This window comes from Coregonus clupeaformis, chromosome 19 (genome assembly GCF_020615455.1).
Source record: "Coregonus clupeaformis isolate EN_2021a chromosome 19, ASM2061545v1, whole genome shotgun sequence".
NCBI classification, from domain to species: Eukaryota; Metazoa; Chordata; class Actinopteri; order Salmoniformes; family Salmonidae; genus Coregonus; species Coregonus clupeaformis.
The window spans coordinates 1,940,077-1,955,266 of NC_059210.1; the positions used below are offsets into that span (position 1 = coordinate 1,940,077).

Sequence of the window (15,190 nt, forward strand, 5' to 3'; positions counted from 1 at the left end):
GAAACTAGTACATAGAGTAATATGACTGTTGGTGGCTATGGAAACTAGTACATAGAGTAATATGACTGTTGGTGGCTATGGAAACTAGTACATAGAGTAATGTGACTGTTGGTGGCTATGGAAACTAGTTCATAGAGTAATATGACTGTTGGTGGCTATGGAAACTAGTACATAGAGTAATGTGACTGTTGGTGGCTATGGGAACTAGTACATAGAGTAATATGACTGCTGGCGGCTATGGAAACTAGTACATAGAGTAATGTGACTGTTGGTGGCTATGGAAACTAGTACATAGAGTAATATGACTGCTGGTGGCTATGGAAACTAGTACATAGAGTAATATGACTGCTGGTGGCTATGGAAACTAGTACATAGAGTAATGTGACTGCTGGTGGCTATGAAAACTAGTACATAGGGTAATATGACTGTTGGTGGCTATGGAAACTAGTACATAGAGTAATATGACTGCTGGTGGCTATGGAAACTAGTACATAGAGTAATATGACTGTTAGTGGCTATGGAAACTAGTACATAGAGTAATATGACTGTTAGTGGCTATGGAAACTAGTACATAGAGTAATATGCCTGTTAGTGGCTATGGAAACTAGTACATAGAGTAATGTGACTGTTGGTGGCTATGGAAACTAGTACATAGAGTAATATGACTGCTGGTGGCTATGGAAACTAGTACATAGAGTAATATGACTGCTGGTGGCTAATGAAACTAGTACATAGAGTAATATGACTGTTAGTGGCTATGGAAACTAGTACATAGAGTAATATGACTGTTAGTGGCTATGGAAACTAGTACATAGAGTTTGTGACTGTTGGTGGCTATGGGAACTAGTACATTGAGTAATATGACTGTTGGTGGCTATGGAAACTAGTACATAGAGTAATGTGACTGTTGGTGGCTATGGGAACTAGTACATAGAGTAATATGACTGTTGGTGGCTATGGAAACTAGTACATAGAGTAATATGACTGTTGATGGCTATGGAAACTAGTACATAGAGTAATATGACTGTTGGTGGCTATAGAAACTAGTACATAGAGTAATATGACTGTTGGTGGCTATGGAAACTAGTACATAGAGTAATATGACTGTTGGTGGCTATGGAAACTAGTACATAGAGTAATATGACTGTTAGTGGCTATGGAAACTAGTACATAGAGTAATATGACTGCTGGCGGCTATGAAAACTAGTACATAGAGTAATATGACTGTTGGCGGCTATGGAAACTAGTACATAGAGTAATATGACTGTTAGCGGCTATGGAAACTAGTACATAGAGTAATGTGACTGTTGGTGGCTATGGAAACTAGTACATGGAGTAATATGACTGTTAGTGGCTATGGAAACTAGTACATACAGTAATATGACTGCTGGCGGCTATGGAAACTAGTACATAGAGTAATATGACTGTTAGTGGCTATGGAAACTAGTACATAGAGTAATATGACTGTTGGTGGCTATGGAAACTAGTACATAGAGTAATATGACTGTTGGTGGCTATGGAAACTAGTACATAGAGTAATATGACTGTTGGTGGCTATGGAAACTAGTACATATAGTAATGTGACTGTTGGTGGCTATGGAAACTAGTACATAGAGTAATATGACTGCTGGCAGCTATGGAAAGCTACTGTACCACTATCTGCCTGACTTAATCTACCCTACCCTCTACCCTGTTACACAAACACCGGAATACACGCAAGCGTGCACGAATGAACGTACACACACATACACACACACTTGGACGCATGCAAGCACACACACACACAGGGTGGTAAAAAAGACATCCATCCACCAGCACCTCTTCGCTCTGAAGAAGCCCAGTGTTGGGTGTCTGTAGCTGGGTGGGAGAGAGGAGAGCATCTACATGGACTGATACTGAAACGACTGTCTTTTAGAACAGATCCACAGGTAGAGGCACATCCTCACTCATTGAATCACCCCCTAATTTACACCTGCCAAGCAGCCAAGCACACAAACATAAACGCACACACGCCAACATTCACACCCACCCATGCTTGCACAAACAAACACCAACATACCCCCACTCCCCTTTCTCACACACACACACTCCCTTTCCCTCCACTTACACCCCCCCCCTCCCACGCTCACTACATTGAAATATGGACGTTTAGCTATGACAAGGAGTGTGATTTATTGCAGTGAGCAAGCCGGAGAGGAGAATGCTAGACGCTAAGCCCAGAGCTTATACGTTTTCTGTGAGGGAGAAAGGACAGAGTTTACTGGAGGGACCTAGAAGCTTTTCTGTCCAAGGCGGAATGTGTTTTTGCCGAAATGAGTCAACTTCACAATCACAAGGGGAGAAAGGGACTTGTCCAATGCCACTGAAATAAGAGTGGCCCTCTGGTCAAAGTTAATCAATCTCGATGCGCCTACTCTGTGTGTTTTGTGTGTGTGTATGCGTGTGTTTATGTGCGTGTGTGTATGCATACCCATGTTTGTGCTGTGTACTTGTGCTGCAGACATGTGTTTGGGTGCAAGTAAAACAAACAACTGCAACTGCACAGCACACCGTGGCCAAGACGCTAACTCCATAATATTTACCCAGCAAACGAGCAGAAATCATCAGAGCCATCCATCTTCCACGGTAGTTAGAAGCAGACCTACTCTTAATTACTGTTAGAGTAACATTTCACAGGCAGCTGTCATTGTTATTGATAACTGACAAAGATATGAGTCTGTGATCAAAAACAGACATACTTCCTAAGTCCATGTACTGTATTTAGGCTATAATGCTTATGTCCATAAACAGTCGATATTAATAGCATAGGCAACACGGATCATCCTTCAGTTGTTATTTGGTTTTATGAGGGTTGTGAGGGTTGTCTTATCTAAATAAGCCCAGAAAGGACACTGACCCAAGCCTTCAGGGAGGATGGAACAGTAGATACATGTATTGTTGGTCAAAGATTAGAGCTTGGGCTATAAAGGTTTTTTTATCACTGTAGCTTCATTAGTACTGCAGCAACTGGCCCAAACAACTGCCTCAAATAGGGAGCCGTCCAGGTTACTGTGTGTGTGTGTTGCTCATTGCCAGGCCAGCTGGTTCTCCTCTCTCTCTCTCCCTTTGCCTCTCTCGCTCTCTCTCTCTCGCTCTCTCTCGCTCTCTCTCTCTCTCTCTCTCTCCCTTTGCCTCTCTCGCTCTCTCTCTCTCGCTCTCTCTCGCTCTCTCTCTCTCTCTCTCCCTTTGCCTCTCTCTCTTTCGCTCTCTCTCTCGCTCTCTCTGTCTCTCTCTCTCTCTCTCTCTCTCTCTCTCTCTCTCTCTCTCCTTTCCCTCTCTCTCTCTCGCTCTCTCTCTCTCTCTCTCTCTCTCTCTCTCTACCTTTGCCCTCTCTCTCTCTCTCTCTCTCTCTAATAAACGCCTAAATTCGAACGCAGTGGCTGCACAGTAACATGCTATACATGACATCAGAGCTCAGGGTCTCCACTTCACAGCTCTGTATGGGTTTTGACTGACAGCTGTTCAGAACTTGAGCACCGCACGCAACAAGAAGTTGCCCCCATCCCACCTGCTAATTGTCTGAGTGAGGAACACGCTGTATATTAAGAGGACTCTATGTATTTCGAGTGATGAGATGTTGAGGATTATAATAAATACACCTTTGATGTCATACAAGCAAGCCAAACACCCGTGAGTCCAAATGAGCACTTCACATTTCCATATCCTAAAACTTGTGTCATATACAGTGTCAACGTTTATGATCACTATCTTTGATGTACAGTTACTAGATGGCATGGCGTCATACCCTGGGTTGTTCTGAACAGAATGAGCCTATGTTTGTGTATTGTGAAGAAAATTGCAGCAGAACACACACCTGAATGCACTCATGACTCCTTTCTATGCACACCAAAATTACGATCTGTTTCCCTGAATTGCCCTAACACTGTAAGATCATGTTGGCGATAGAAAAAGCTTTCAAATGATGCCCACCTGACCCAGATTTCGATTTATGATGGGCCATTTTTGGATCGTGTAAACATCAACATGTTCATGTTACTGAATGTGTCCAGAGTATTTTCAGATTTCGTTATCAACAAATGCGGTGAAAAGTACAGTAAATGTAAAATGCACATACAATCAACCGTGTACTGTAAAATTCCATCTTGTGTCAGGTGAACTGTTATGTCCTCATTTGGTCTAATAGTTTTCCCATAATCTCACATTTTTACATTTTAGTCATTTAGCAGACGCTCTTATCCAGAGCGATTTACAGTTAGTGAGTGCATACATTTTCATACTGGCCCCCCGTGGGAAATGACCCCACAACCCTGGCGTTGCAAGCGCCATGCTCTACCAACTGAGCTACAGGGGACTGTTCTCTTTCAATTGCTACCATGCTTATGCATATGTTTTTCATATTTATTCTGTAAGAAACACATTTCAATTTAGCCTTATCCATATAGGCCATTTCCCATGAGTGTAAAGGGTTAAAGTAACAATTGTCATTTATACTAACAACGAAGGGATGAATTTCCCAAGAATTTGCCATGAATAATATATGGCTTTTTTCACTGTAGAGACATTACTTCTTAGAAGAGCTATACCTTTTCTAGAAATATGAGTTTGGAAGCTTTTAGTGTATATCTGTATGACAAGCCCATATGCTTATGTCAATGTAAAGGTTTGCACAAACTCAACAAAGACATACAATGTCCCTCTGTGTAAACTCCACTCTAGAAGCTAAGTCCAGTAAATGACAAAGCAAGCCTTTAAACAAGCCTCCGAATCGTTTGCCAAGTCAGAGCTCCGAAACCTCATTAACTAAGTTCTGTGACTTGTCTACGGAAGTTGTAAACATTATCCACTGAGCTGTATAAGTGGCGACGCTGGGGTGGTTTTACGTGATATCTGATACGATCCGACATGTGGCTCACCCGACGAGAGGTCAGAATGCTCTCCTGCCGTTAAAACTCTCCTCTTTAAAAAAGATACATCTCAATGTTGTTTTGGGTCGGACACTGACTTGAAACCAACCGAGAGCTGTATCAGATGTGATATGTATAACCAACCAGGCCAGATAAGGCGACTGGGATTCGTCTGCCTGACATGGAACTTTATAAACAACCTGGATTAGTTATTATGCCAAACAATTACAGACATTTTTTATTTACACTGAACAAAATTATAAACGCAACATGTAAAGTGCTGGTCCCATGTTTCATGAGCTGAAATAAAATATCCCAGAAATGTTACATACGCACAAAAAGCTTATTTCTCTGAAATTTTGTGCACGGAATTGTTTACATCCCTGTTAGTGAGCATTTTAGCCTTTGTCAAGATAATTTTAACATTTTAGTCATTTAGCAGACACTCTTATCCAGAGCGACTTACAGGTAGTGAGTGCATACATACTTTTTTTATTTTCATACCCACAACCCTGGCGTTGCAAACGCCATGCTCTACCAACTGAGCTACATCCCTGCCGGCCATTCCCTCCCCTACCCTGGACGACTCTGGGCCAATTGTGCGCCGCCCCATGGGTCTCCCGGTCGCGGCCGGCTACGGCAGAGCCTGGATTCGAAGCCAGGGATCTCTAGTGGCACAGCTAGCACTGCGATGCAGTGCCTTAGACCACTGCATCCACCTGACATGTGTGGCATATCAAGAAGCTGATTAAACAGCATGATCTTTACACAGGTGCACCTTGTGCAGGAGACAATAAAAGACCTCCACATCCAGCTCCTTCACCTGCGGGAAGTGGGTTGGCCTGGCTCCCAAGTGGGTGGGCCCCTGCCCAGTAATGTGAAAGCCATCTATTAGGGCCTAATTAATTTATTTCAATTGACTGATTTCCTTATATGAACTGTAACTCAGCAAAATCTTTATATCTTTTATATTTTTGTTCAGTATATTAGGATCGCCAATGGCGACAGCTAGTCTTACTGGGGTCCGACACATAACGAGACATTACAAACAAAATACTTTACAATTTACATGTACTGTGCATGACATGTCTCGTTAATGGTCCCCTGTGCTGTTGCTATTTTTACATTTTAGTAGACGCTCTTATCCAGAGCGACTTACAGTTAGTGAGTGCATACATTATTTTATTTTATTTTTTATACTGGCCCCCCGTGGGAATCGAACCCACAACCCTGGCGTTGCAAACGCCATGCTCTACCAACTGAGCTACTGGGGAATGTATAAAATTGAGCTGAACACTCTGCTGATATAGTTGGATGTATATACCCCTACGTCTAAGAGTAAAGCCATAGAGTAAACCTATAGGACTTGGTGTAAACGTTCCCTGACAGGATAAAAGCGTAAACTTAGTTTACTAATGACACCCCGTGATAGAAAGTGAAGGCGATCTTTCTTTTCCCCCCGAACGAACACGACTTCTCCCCCTCAATGTCATGTGAATGACTTACTCAGAATCCAAACATCCTGTCTCACCCTCCCAGCTCTTAAACATGGAAAAAGGATCCTTTGCTAGGGGAGTGCAGGTTGAAAACAAGTCCCTATAAGGGAGTAACCGTGAGTCCTGGAATGCTGAAATAAACTCAGCTTCTGGCAAGGCCTGATGTGTAATATATCAACTTCCCTCTCTTATTTGGGAGCGGGCAGAGAGAGGGTTGTAGGGATGGCAGTGCCTCAATTATTACCGTTTGGATAGGAGCGGGGAACCTGATATGTCCTGAATGAAAACTCTCACACACACGTCATGATATACACACACACACACACACACACATCTCTCTCTCTCTATGCTATGCTGAATTTGTGTGTACTGTCACTGGAGACTAATAGCATTAGCTAAGCCACAGCGCCCGCTGGGCTGGCATGTCTCTCTCTCCCTACTCTCCCTCTGTCAGTAATGGCCGCTGTAAGGTAAATAACCGCTGTGGTGGTTCTGTGTTCCAGAACTCCTTCTCCAGCGTGTTTCACATGGAATACGAGGAGCTGGGAGAGGCCATGGACGTCCCCAAAAGGTAAGGTGATAACCGCTAACTGTTAAACATGACTAATTTGAAACGGGTTGTTCCTCCCAATACCGTCTAATATGAGATATATGGCTGGTGGGTGATATTACTCTGATGACAGAGGGCTGGGAGTTACGCCATACAATGTAAAGTGCTTTGAATTAAAGAAAAATACTAATTCTCAATCGTAATCTCTACTGACTTGAGTGTACTGTAAGTATTGAGTGATTGTCTTTGTAGGGGCTCCTGAGATAATTGAGGCACTGCCATCCCTACAACCCTCCCGAGTGGCGCAGCGGTCTAAGGCACTGCATCTCAGTGCTTGAGGCGTCACTACAGACCACCTGGTTCGATTCCAGGCTGTATCACAACCGGCCGTGATTGGGAGTCCCATAGGGCGGCGAACAATTGGCCCAGCGTCGTCCGGGTTTGGCCGGTGTAGGCTGTCGTTGTAAATAAGAATTTGTTCTTAACTGACTTGCCTAGTTAAATAAAGGTAAAATTAAATTTAAAAAAGTAGGCCTTTGAGAGAGGGGGGCAGAGAAAGAGAGCATCCCAAAGATCTGGAATGGGGGGTGAGCTTATCAGCTCTCTCTAATGGGGGGAGAAAAGAGAGACGGAGAGGTAGAATGAGAGGGAGGACAAGATGAGGAGGGGAGTGAGAGCTGTTAGCTGCTCGACCTCTGCCAGGGGAAAATAAATAAGCCTTACATTGAAATGTGGAGGGGAGGTAAATCCCTTTAGCCTGATCCTGGGGGGAGATTTGTGATTTGTTCTGGTACGTCTCAGAGCCCTCCAGCCAGGCAGCGGAGTGCCTACTGTTCACTTCAATCTCTATCACCACCTCACTAACTCACATCTCACAGCCATTTACAATAGGATTGTACATGGGTGGGAGCGTGGTGGGATGCGGGATGCGGGTAGGGCCAGGAGTTTTTCCGTGTCAGGTGAAAGGTCATATGGTCAGGAAATGCTCCTGGCCCTAGCTATGATGTTTAGTCGAGACCTCTCTGACTTTAACAGAGCTGACTCAAGGTCCTCTGAGATCTCTTACGTTTCAAGAAAAATCCTGCATCATCCCGTTGGCAAGAGCCTGGACATCAGATCACGAGCTACGGCCCTATCCCTGTTAGAGGAGTACTTCTGGTCTGATATAAGAACGCTGAAAAGGTACCTAAGAACCCCTTTTAAGACTCATTGGACAGCTCTTCCATCACAATCTGTTTAGGAGCAACCTATTACGATGAAGGGAGATTTGTCTTTCCCTTTGGAAGGCTTTCAGAGATCGGCCTAACGAGGACACGTCATGCACAGACACGGCTGTTTTGAAGTCGGAAGCCAAAGACTCAGCCGAGATCTATGCGCTAGTCATGCTGCCTGACAGGCTGTATTGGTTGCACATGTGGGTAGCTAAGGTTCATGTTTCAATAAGCAACGCTACAGAGTCCAATAGAGGGAATTCAATGGGGGGTCTATGTGGGAGATGGCAAGTCAAGTGTTGTCTTTTACAACAATCAGTGAACAACCCTTCAACTTCATGTCTTCTTTCTACATGCTCTCCGAGATCTGGGGCTAATGACTTGGAACTCAATTGAATTAAACTCAATAGAACTCAGTTAAGGTGAAATACGATTTGTCTTATTTTTATCTAAACCGCTCTTGGTTGCAAGAATAAAATGGCAATAGTATGTATATGTTATAGCTAGCAATGTTATATCTATAGATTATATGGTTGCAGACTATATGGAACAGAAATTGGCAATTTTTTCTGTCTGGTTGGCACAGGGAACTGTGCTGGAGGGACCGTAAGCAGTAGATCACAATCACCTAAAAGTAATGGGTTCGCGCTCCAATTGGGTTCATACCACACAAGCTGTTGTGTGCTCATACATCACAAACTACCAACAAAGCATCCAAAAAATCTGGATTAGGGGGTGGTGAGCTTATCAGATCTCTCTAACGGGGGAGAAAAGACAGACGGAGAGGGAGGATGAGATGACAGGGGGAGAGAGAGTGGTTAGCTGTTCGTCCTCTGCCAGGGGAAAATAAATAAGCCTTACATTTAAATGTGGAGGGGAGGTAAATCCCTTTAGCCTGATCCTGGGGGGAGATTTGTGATTTGTTCTGGTACGTCTCAGAGCCCTCCAGCCAGGCAGCGGAGTGCCTACTGTTCACTTCAATCTCTATCACCACCTCACTAACTCACATCTCACAGCCATTTACAATAGGATTGTATATGGGTGGGAGCGTGGGTAGTGGGATGGTGTGTGTGTGTGTGTGTGTGTGTGTGGTGTCTGTGTGTGTGTGTGTTGCGTGTGTCGTGTCTGTCTGTCTGTCTGCCTGTCTGAGAGTGTGTGCACTTGTCCTAGAGAGAGAGACATAGAGAAATTGAGAAAGACAGAAAGCGAGGGCATGCTCTCAGGCAAGAGACAGAGAGACTTTCAGGGGGACAGAAGTGAGGTGAAGCAGACGCGGTTGCCTTTTCCCCCCATTGGGTCTCATTCTTTTACATTCTGGCTCGGCTGACCCAAACGCTTTCTACTCTGTTTATATCTTCTAATGGGCTAAATAGGATGTTCTGTGTATACTGTAGGACCACTCCTGTCTGAAGAGGCAGTCATTTGTAGCACTCCATTCACGTGGGGCCAATGCCAAATGGGATACAGCTAACTACAGGATGTTAGCTTTGACTCCGTGGTCAACTGTCGGTGGGAGGCTTTTTAGGAACGCACGCACGCGCACACACACACACACACACACACACACACACACACACACACACACACACACACACTTGACATTAGCCCTGGGCGAAGGAGGCCGAAGCTACACAGCATGGAGTAGAGGAGTGTCACAGAGAGGAAATTCAGTCCTGTTCTGAATTGATGCAATCCTATTACTCATTGAAGCTGATTTGGTACAATTATCTCTAGTAGTGTTTGTTTGCTTGTTTGATTGATTGATTGATCGATCCTCCAAATTCCTGGGTTATTTGTTTGATTGGAAGATTAATTGTACCTTTTATATTGAAATTAAGTTTCAATGTATAGTCACAGTTTCCTTTTTAGGTTCGATGTTCCTAATCTAAAAGTTGAGTTGAGGCCAGCTTGTGATAATTAGCCAAAAGACTGTACGTCTTCTCTGCTTTACTTTGTGTTCTGTACTGGAATATTCTAGTGGAGGTGGAATCCATCCCCTGCTGTTAACCTGTGATCTCACTCACACACACACACACACACACACACACACACACACACACACACACACACACGCTGTCCCATCCAGCACCATTCCAGCCAATTCCATCACATTCTCTCTCATTAGTTTCTAGTGCCATCTAATCATGGCTAATCTAGCTAAAACGAGAGCTCAGATGTGATCGTTTTAATAAGGATGGTCAACACACAGTCACAATCACTCTCACACACACATCAGAGTAACAGTGTGCGACTGCGAACCATATTTGAGAAGAGTTTACGTTTTTTAAACTTTTCAAATTCACTGCATACGATTCTTAATCCTTAACCTTAATCCTACCCTGAGTTGATCAAATAAAGACATATCACTCACCCCTGTCACGCCGGGCTGGTGCATAGCGAAGCAACAAAGGTATTTTGGCCATCTTCTCCAAACGTGCCACAGCTTTGCTGCTGCAGTTAGAGCTTGTCTTTAAAGACATATGCAGTAGTACAACTGGGATACTATACAGTATATGAATGTGTTAGCTATGCATGTTTCTGTTTGTACTGGCATCAGTTGAGATAATAGAAACGATCATTGTGCCTTGACAGGCATGCTCAAGCTTAATCATAGTCCGTTCAGTCTGACAATCAGCCAAGATGTTCTTAAGTCCAGGTATGGAGCCTTCAGCACTGGCTAGAGTCCAGTGTTCTGCCTCACCAGTCGTCATATCAGGAAGAGCACTGGCTTATTCACATGCTTATTCACTGAAGCTTAGAAAACAGTACAATGCAATCAATGCAATGGCAATGTGATGAGATCCACCCAACTGAACAGAGCAGTCATACACTAAGGATGTTTGGGGTGTTTATGTGTACATCATGTAGAAGTTGTCAACAGTCTAATAAAACAAGTATTTCAATGTTGTGTTCCCCACAGGGACTGTGACGTGAGTCAGATAAACTACATGTATGCCCAGTACGTGAAGAACACCATGGAGCCTCTGAACATCTCTGACGTCACCAAAGACCAACGCTTTCCCTGGACGGTCAGTACTGAACATGATCTGTTCCAGAATGTTCATCCTATGTCGGCCATCTTGTTTTTGGGTCCAGCGCCTCATGTCATGATTCTTTGTTTTCTTTCAGAGTGAGAACCCAGAACACCCCAGTAACCAGATCAAGAGTTTGCTCTGTACTCCTATCAGGAATGGGAAGAAGGATAAAGTCATAGGTACCTTGTCTGTCTGTCTGTCTGTCTGTCTCTCTCTCTCTCTCTCTCTCTCTCTCTCTCTCTCTCTCTCTCTCTCTCTCTCTCTCTCTCTCTCTCTCTCTCTCTCTCTCTCTCTCTCTCTCTCTCTCTCTCTCTCTCTCTCTCTCTCTCTCTCTCTCTCTCTCTCTCTCTCTCTCTCTCTCTCTCTGTCTGTGTGTGTCTCTATCTCTCTCTCTCTCTCTGTCTGTCTGTCTGTCTGTCTGTCTCTCTCTCTCTCTCTCTCTCTCTCTCTCTCTCTCTCTCTCTCTCTCTCTCTCTCTGTCTGTGTGTCTCTCTCTCTCTCTCTCTGTCTGTGTGTGTCTCTCTCTCTCTCTCTCTCTCTGTCTGTCTGTCTCTCTCTCTCTCTCTCTCTCTGTCTGTCTGTCTGTCTCTCTCTCTCTCTGTCTGTGTCTCTCTCTCTCTCTCTCTCTCTCTCTGTCTGTGTCTCTGTCTCTCTCTCTCTCTCTCTCTCTCTCTCTCTCTCTCTCTCTCTGTGTGTGTGTCTCACATTCTGTCTCTCTCCTTTTCCCTCCATATGGTTTGTGTTTACAGATATTGCCCTATTGTATCCTCATTCATTAGTCGCAGCCAAGAATCTTCCCTCTCATTCATTAAAACATTCCTTCGCATTAGCATAATTATCATTTACATTATAACCAAACATCATTAGCTGAGACCATTACAAGACCTAAACAGGTATTTCTTGTAAAAGAGATTTGAATTGCATGAATGAATAAAGGCACAAATAGATAAATTAATTAGCTGGGCAGTGGTGTAACCATAATGTATGTCCCCCCACTCCCCAGTGATCAAACAGAACAGGCCCCTTTAGCCTCTCCAACAACTGCCTGAAGAGTCCAGGAGACACTCAGATCAAAAGACAACATACTGCCCCTAGACTTTAATATATCATTTATTACCATAATTACCCTTCTCAACTTAATTTCCTTAGAATTCATTTATTGATTCAAACTTGGATATTCTATGTTCTTAGTAGCTCTGACACTGACATTATTGAAGCAATATCACATTTTCCCTAATGTAAGTCACTCTGGATAAGAGCCTCTGCTAAATGACTAAAATTAAAACATGTGACTAATGTCTTTGCATTAGTTAAGCCACCTATAATGTCAAGCAGGATGTGTAGGAGAAAGGGCAGCTGAAGGTAATTGGGAAGGATCAGAGTGTTGGCGATGACACGTTCCCATGATGTGATTAGTAATTAGGTCTCCAGGCTGAGGAGAGGGCAGGTGTTTTATTCATTGGAACTTTGCTGTCAACAAACATTTATGGGACTATTAGTCATGGAGTAGATGGAGCTTTTAGTTTCAGACAAGAGGTCCCTCACAGCAAACTATTGAATATTGAAAATGAGAAGCAAACTAAAGTTTTGTCCTCTAAGTGTCTGGAGTGTGTGTCAGTACAATGTTTTGTCTGGTGTGTGTGTGTGCATGTGTATGTGTCATTAACGTCCTGATATGTGTCAAACATTTCCCCCTATGTCGGGTCTCAAGGTGTGTGTCAGTTGGTGAACAAGATGGATGAGGCATCGGGGAAGGTGAAGTCCTTCAACCGAAACGATGAACAGTTCCTGGAGGCCTTCGCCATCTTCTGTGGCCTGGGTATACAGAACACTCAGATGTATGAAACAGTGGAAAGAGCCATGGCCAAACAGGAGGTCACACTGGAGGTAAGAGACACAGGTCTCAGGTCAGTTTGGAGTTTTACATCCTAATGGTTCATGATAATAATGCTAGCTCAGTGCCTCTATAGGCAACTACAATATGGAGACATTAAACATGATGGATCGAGAGTAACATCGATGGTTGCCATTAGGAAAAACTGGCTAGTCTTCCCCACGTTAAAACAGAACTAGCGTAATCACTCCACCTCTATCCTAGACCTCTTCAGCCCTCGATGACGTATGTATCCCCTCCTCTCCTCCGGTCCTCCCCTTCTCCTGTCCTCTCCCTGACTGTTCTATTTTGGAGCTGTCACTGTCAGGGCTCCCCGGTGACGTTCCCTCTCGGCTGCAGCTGACACTTGCCCCGCCGTTACCCAGCAGCCACCACTTCAGCCCATTCTCCAGCGCCGCTGTAGCCGTCACGAAGACTGACCTCTTCTAGCTGTCGGACGATTTCTCAGTTTTTCTGCCCCAATTATCAATGACAGGCCTCTGATAGGGATGGATGGGACTTGGGTTTGAAGGATGTAGTGAGATTCTGTGTGTGTGTGTGTGTGGGGGGGGGTTGGCTGGCTGGCAGAGCTGTCTGTCTGAGAAGGTCAGAAACATCTCATGGGGAGGAAATCTGTGAAAGTGTCAGCTACCAAAATGTGAAATCCGTTTTTTATTTGTATAGTCTGTCAGAGCGATCGTGTTGACTTTAAGGATAACAGTCGCTGTGTGTGTGTGCGTGTGTTTGTGTGTGTCATTCTCAGGTCCTCTCGTATCACGCCTCTGCTGCAGAGGAAGAGACACGGGCACTGCAGGTAACCGCGGTAAATTACAATTTATTAACTTAACACTATACACACACACACAGACTTAACACACACACACACGGCCATACACAATGCCAGACAGATGCCTTCTTTCAGGCAGTGTAGAGATGAGTGGACTTCAGCCATCATGTAACAAGACACTTCAGTGCTGATTCAGCATGTAAACCCAACCAATTAGTAACACAATATGGCCGACTCTAACAGCGATACATACATTAAGGCCAATGGGGATAATGGACCAAAGAAGAACAAACACGAAAAGGCTGACCGTATTAGTCACATTAGGGTTTAAAAATGAAAGTATGCACAATACCCATTCCAGAAAGCCCATTTAAGGCCCGAATCATTTGCTTTTAAAGATTCTCAATGATTAATTGGGGTTAAGAGATTAATCAGACTCCTGCCAGCTAATGCTAAGATGTCAGCATATTTAACTCCTTATGAAGTCATTTAGATGGAGAGTCTTTAGCTCTGCCCATGATATATGGATTAGAGTGGGAGCAGCTATTTAGTTAATGTGACTCATTTAATGACTTGTCCAATTATATTCTAACTGTGCACAAGAGGGGACAGTGCGACCACATAGGGAGAAGGGCTTTGTCTAAGGCAATGTCTTCATTTTCTTTCTTTCTTTTCCCATTTTCTGATAAATCCATACTGCTGTCTATGAAACATGGTCCCTCTCTGAACACTATTAGACGTGACCTTTTCCGAAGATCATACAGCATTTTCATATCCTGAGATGAAATGGCCTGATGGCAAAATCTAATTATATCCTCTCCCTGAGGCAGTGGAGGCTGAAGTATGGTGGCTGAGGAGGTACAGCACAGTATCATATCTGGGCCGCAGACTCCTTTTTAGGCCATGTCACCCTCCCCAGGCAGTGTTGAGTCACTGTTGCTGAGGCATTGACTCTCTGAAGTATTGATATATCCCTAGTTAGAATGATACAGTCCACATCTATGTGCAAACGTCCATGTCCTCTGTAGCTCAGTTGGTAGAATATGGTGCTTACAATGCCAAGGGTTGTGGGTTTGATTCCCAGGACCACCCATGCATAACAAAAGTGGATAAAATCGTGTGCTGAATGGCATATACTGTATCTATGGTGGTGGTAGTAAAAGCTGTGTTATGCTTTCTGTCTGACAGAATAATAGAATGGGATTTCTCTGCCACAAAGGCTTCTCTCTCTGCCACAAAGGCTTCTCTCTCTGTCTGAGCTAAATGCCAGAGTGAGAGAGAGAGTGAGAGAGAGTGTGAGAGAGAGAGAGAGAGAGAGAGAGAGAGAGAGAGAG

At 44.0% G+C, this 15,190-nt stretch overlaps 1 protein-coding gene across 3 annotated transcripts in view; it reads left to right on the forward strand.

The window, feature by feature from the left end:
• The window catches only part of LOC121554301 (cGMP-specific 3',5'-cyclic phosphodiesterase), a 105,206-nt gene that overhangs the window by 78,707 nt on the left and 11,309 nt on the right, over nucleotides 1-15,190 (forward strand). For 2 of the 3 annotated variants that reach the window (XM_041867800.2, XM_041867797.2), the window contains exons 8-12: nucleotides 6,904-6,971; nucleotides 11,082-11,190; nucleotides 11,291-11,375; nucleotides 12,908-13,083; nucleotides 13,833-13,892. In XM_041867800.2, coding sequence (XP_041723734.1) covers nucleotides 6,904-6,971; nucleotides 11,082-11,190; nucleotides 11,291-11,375; nucleotides 12,908-13,083; nucleotides 13,833-13,892 — 498 coding nt within the window. The remainder of the gene's footprint in view (nucleotides 1-6,903; nucleotides 6,972-11,081; nucleotides 11,191-11,290; nucleotides 11,376-12,907; nucleotides 13,084-13,832; nucleotides 13,893-15,190) is intronic. The other variant, XM_041867799.2, reaches the window with a different exon arrangement.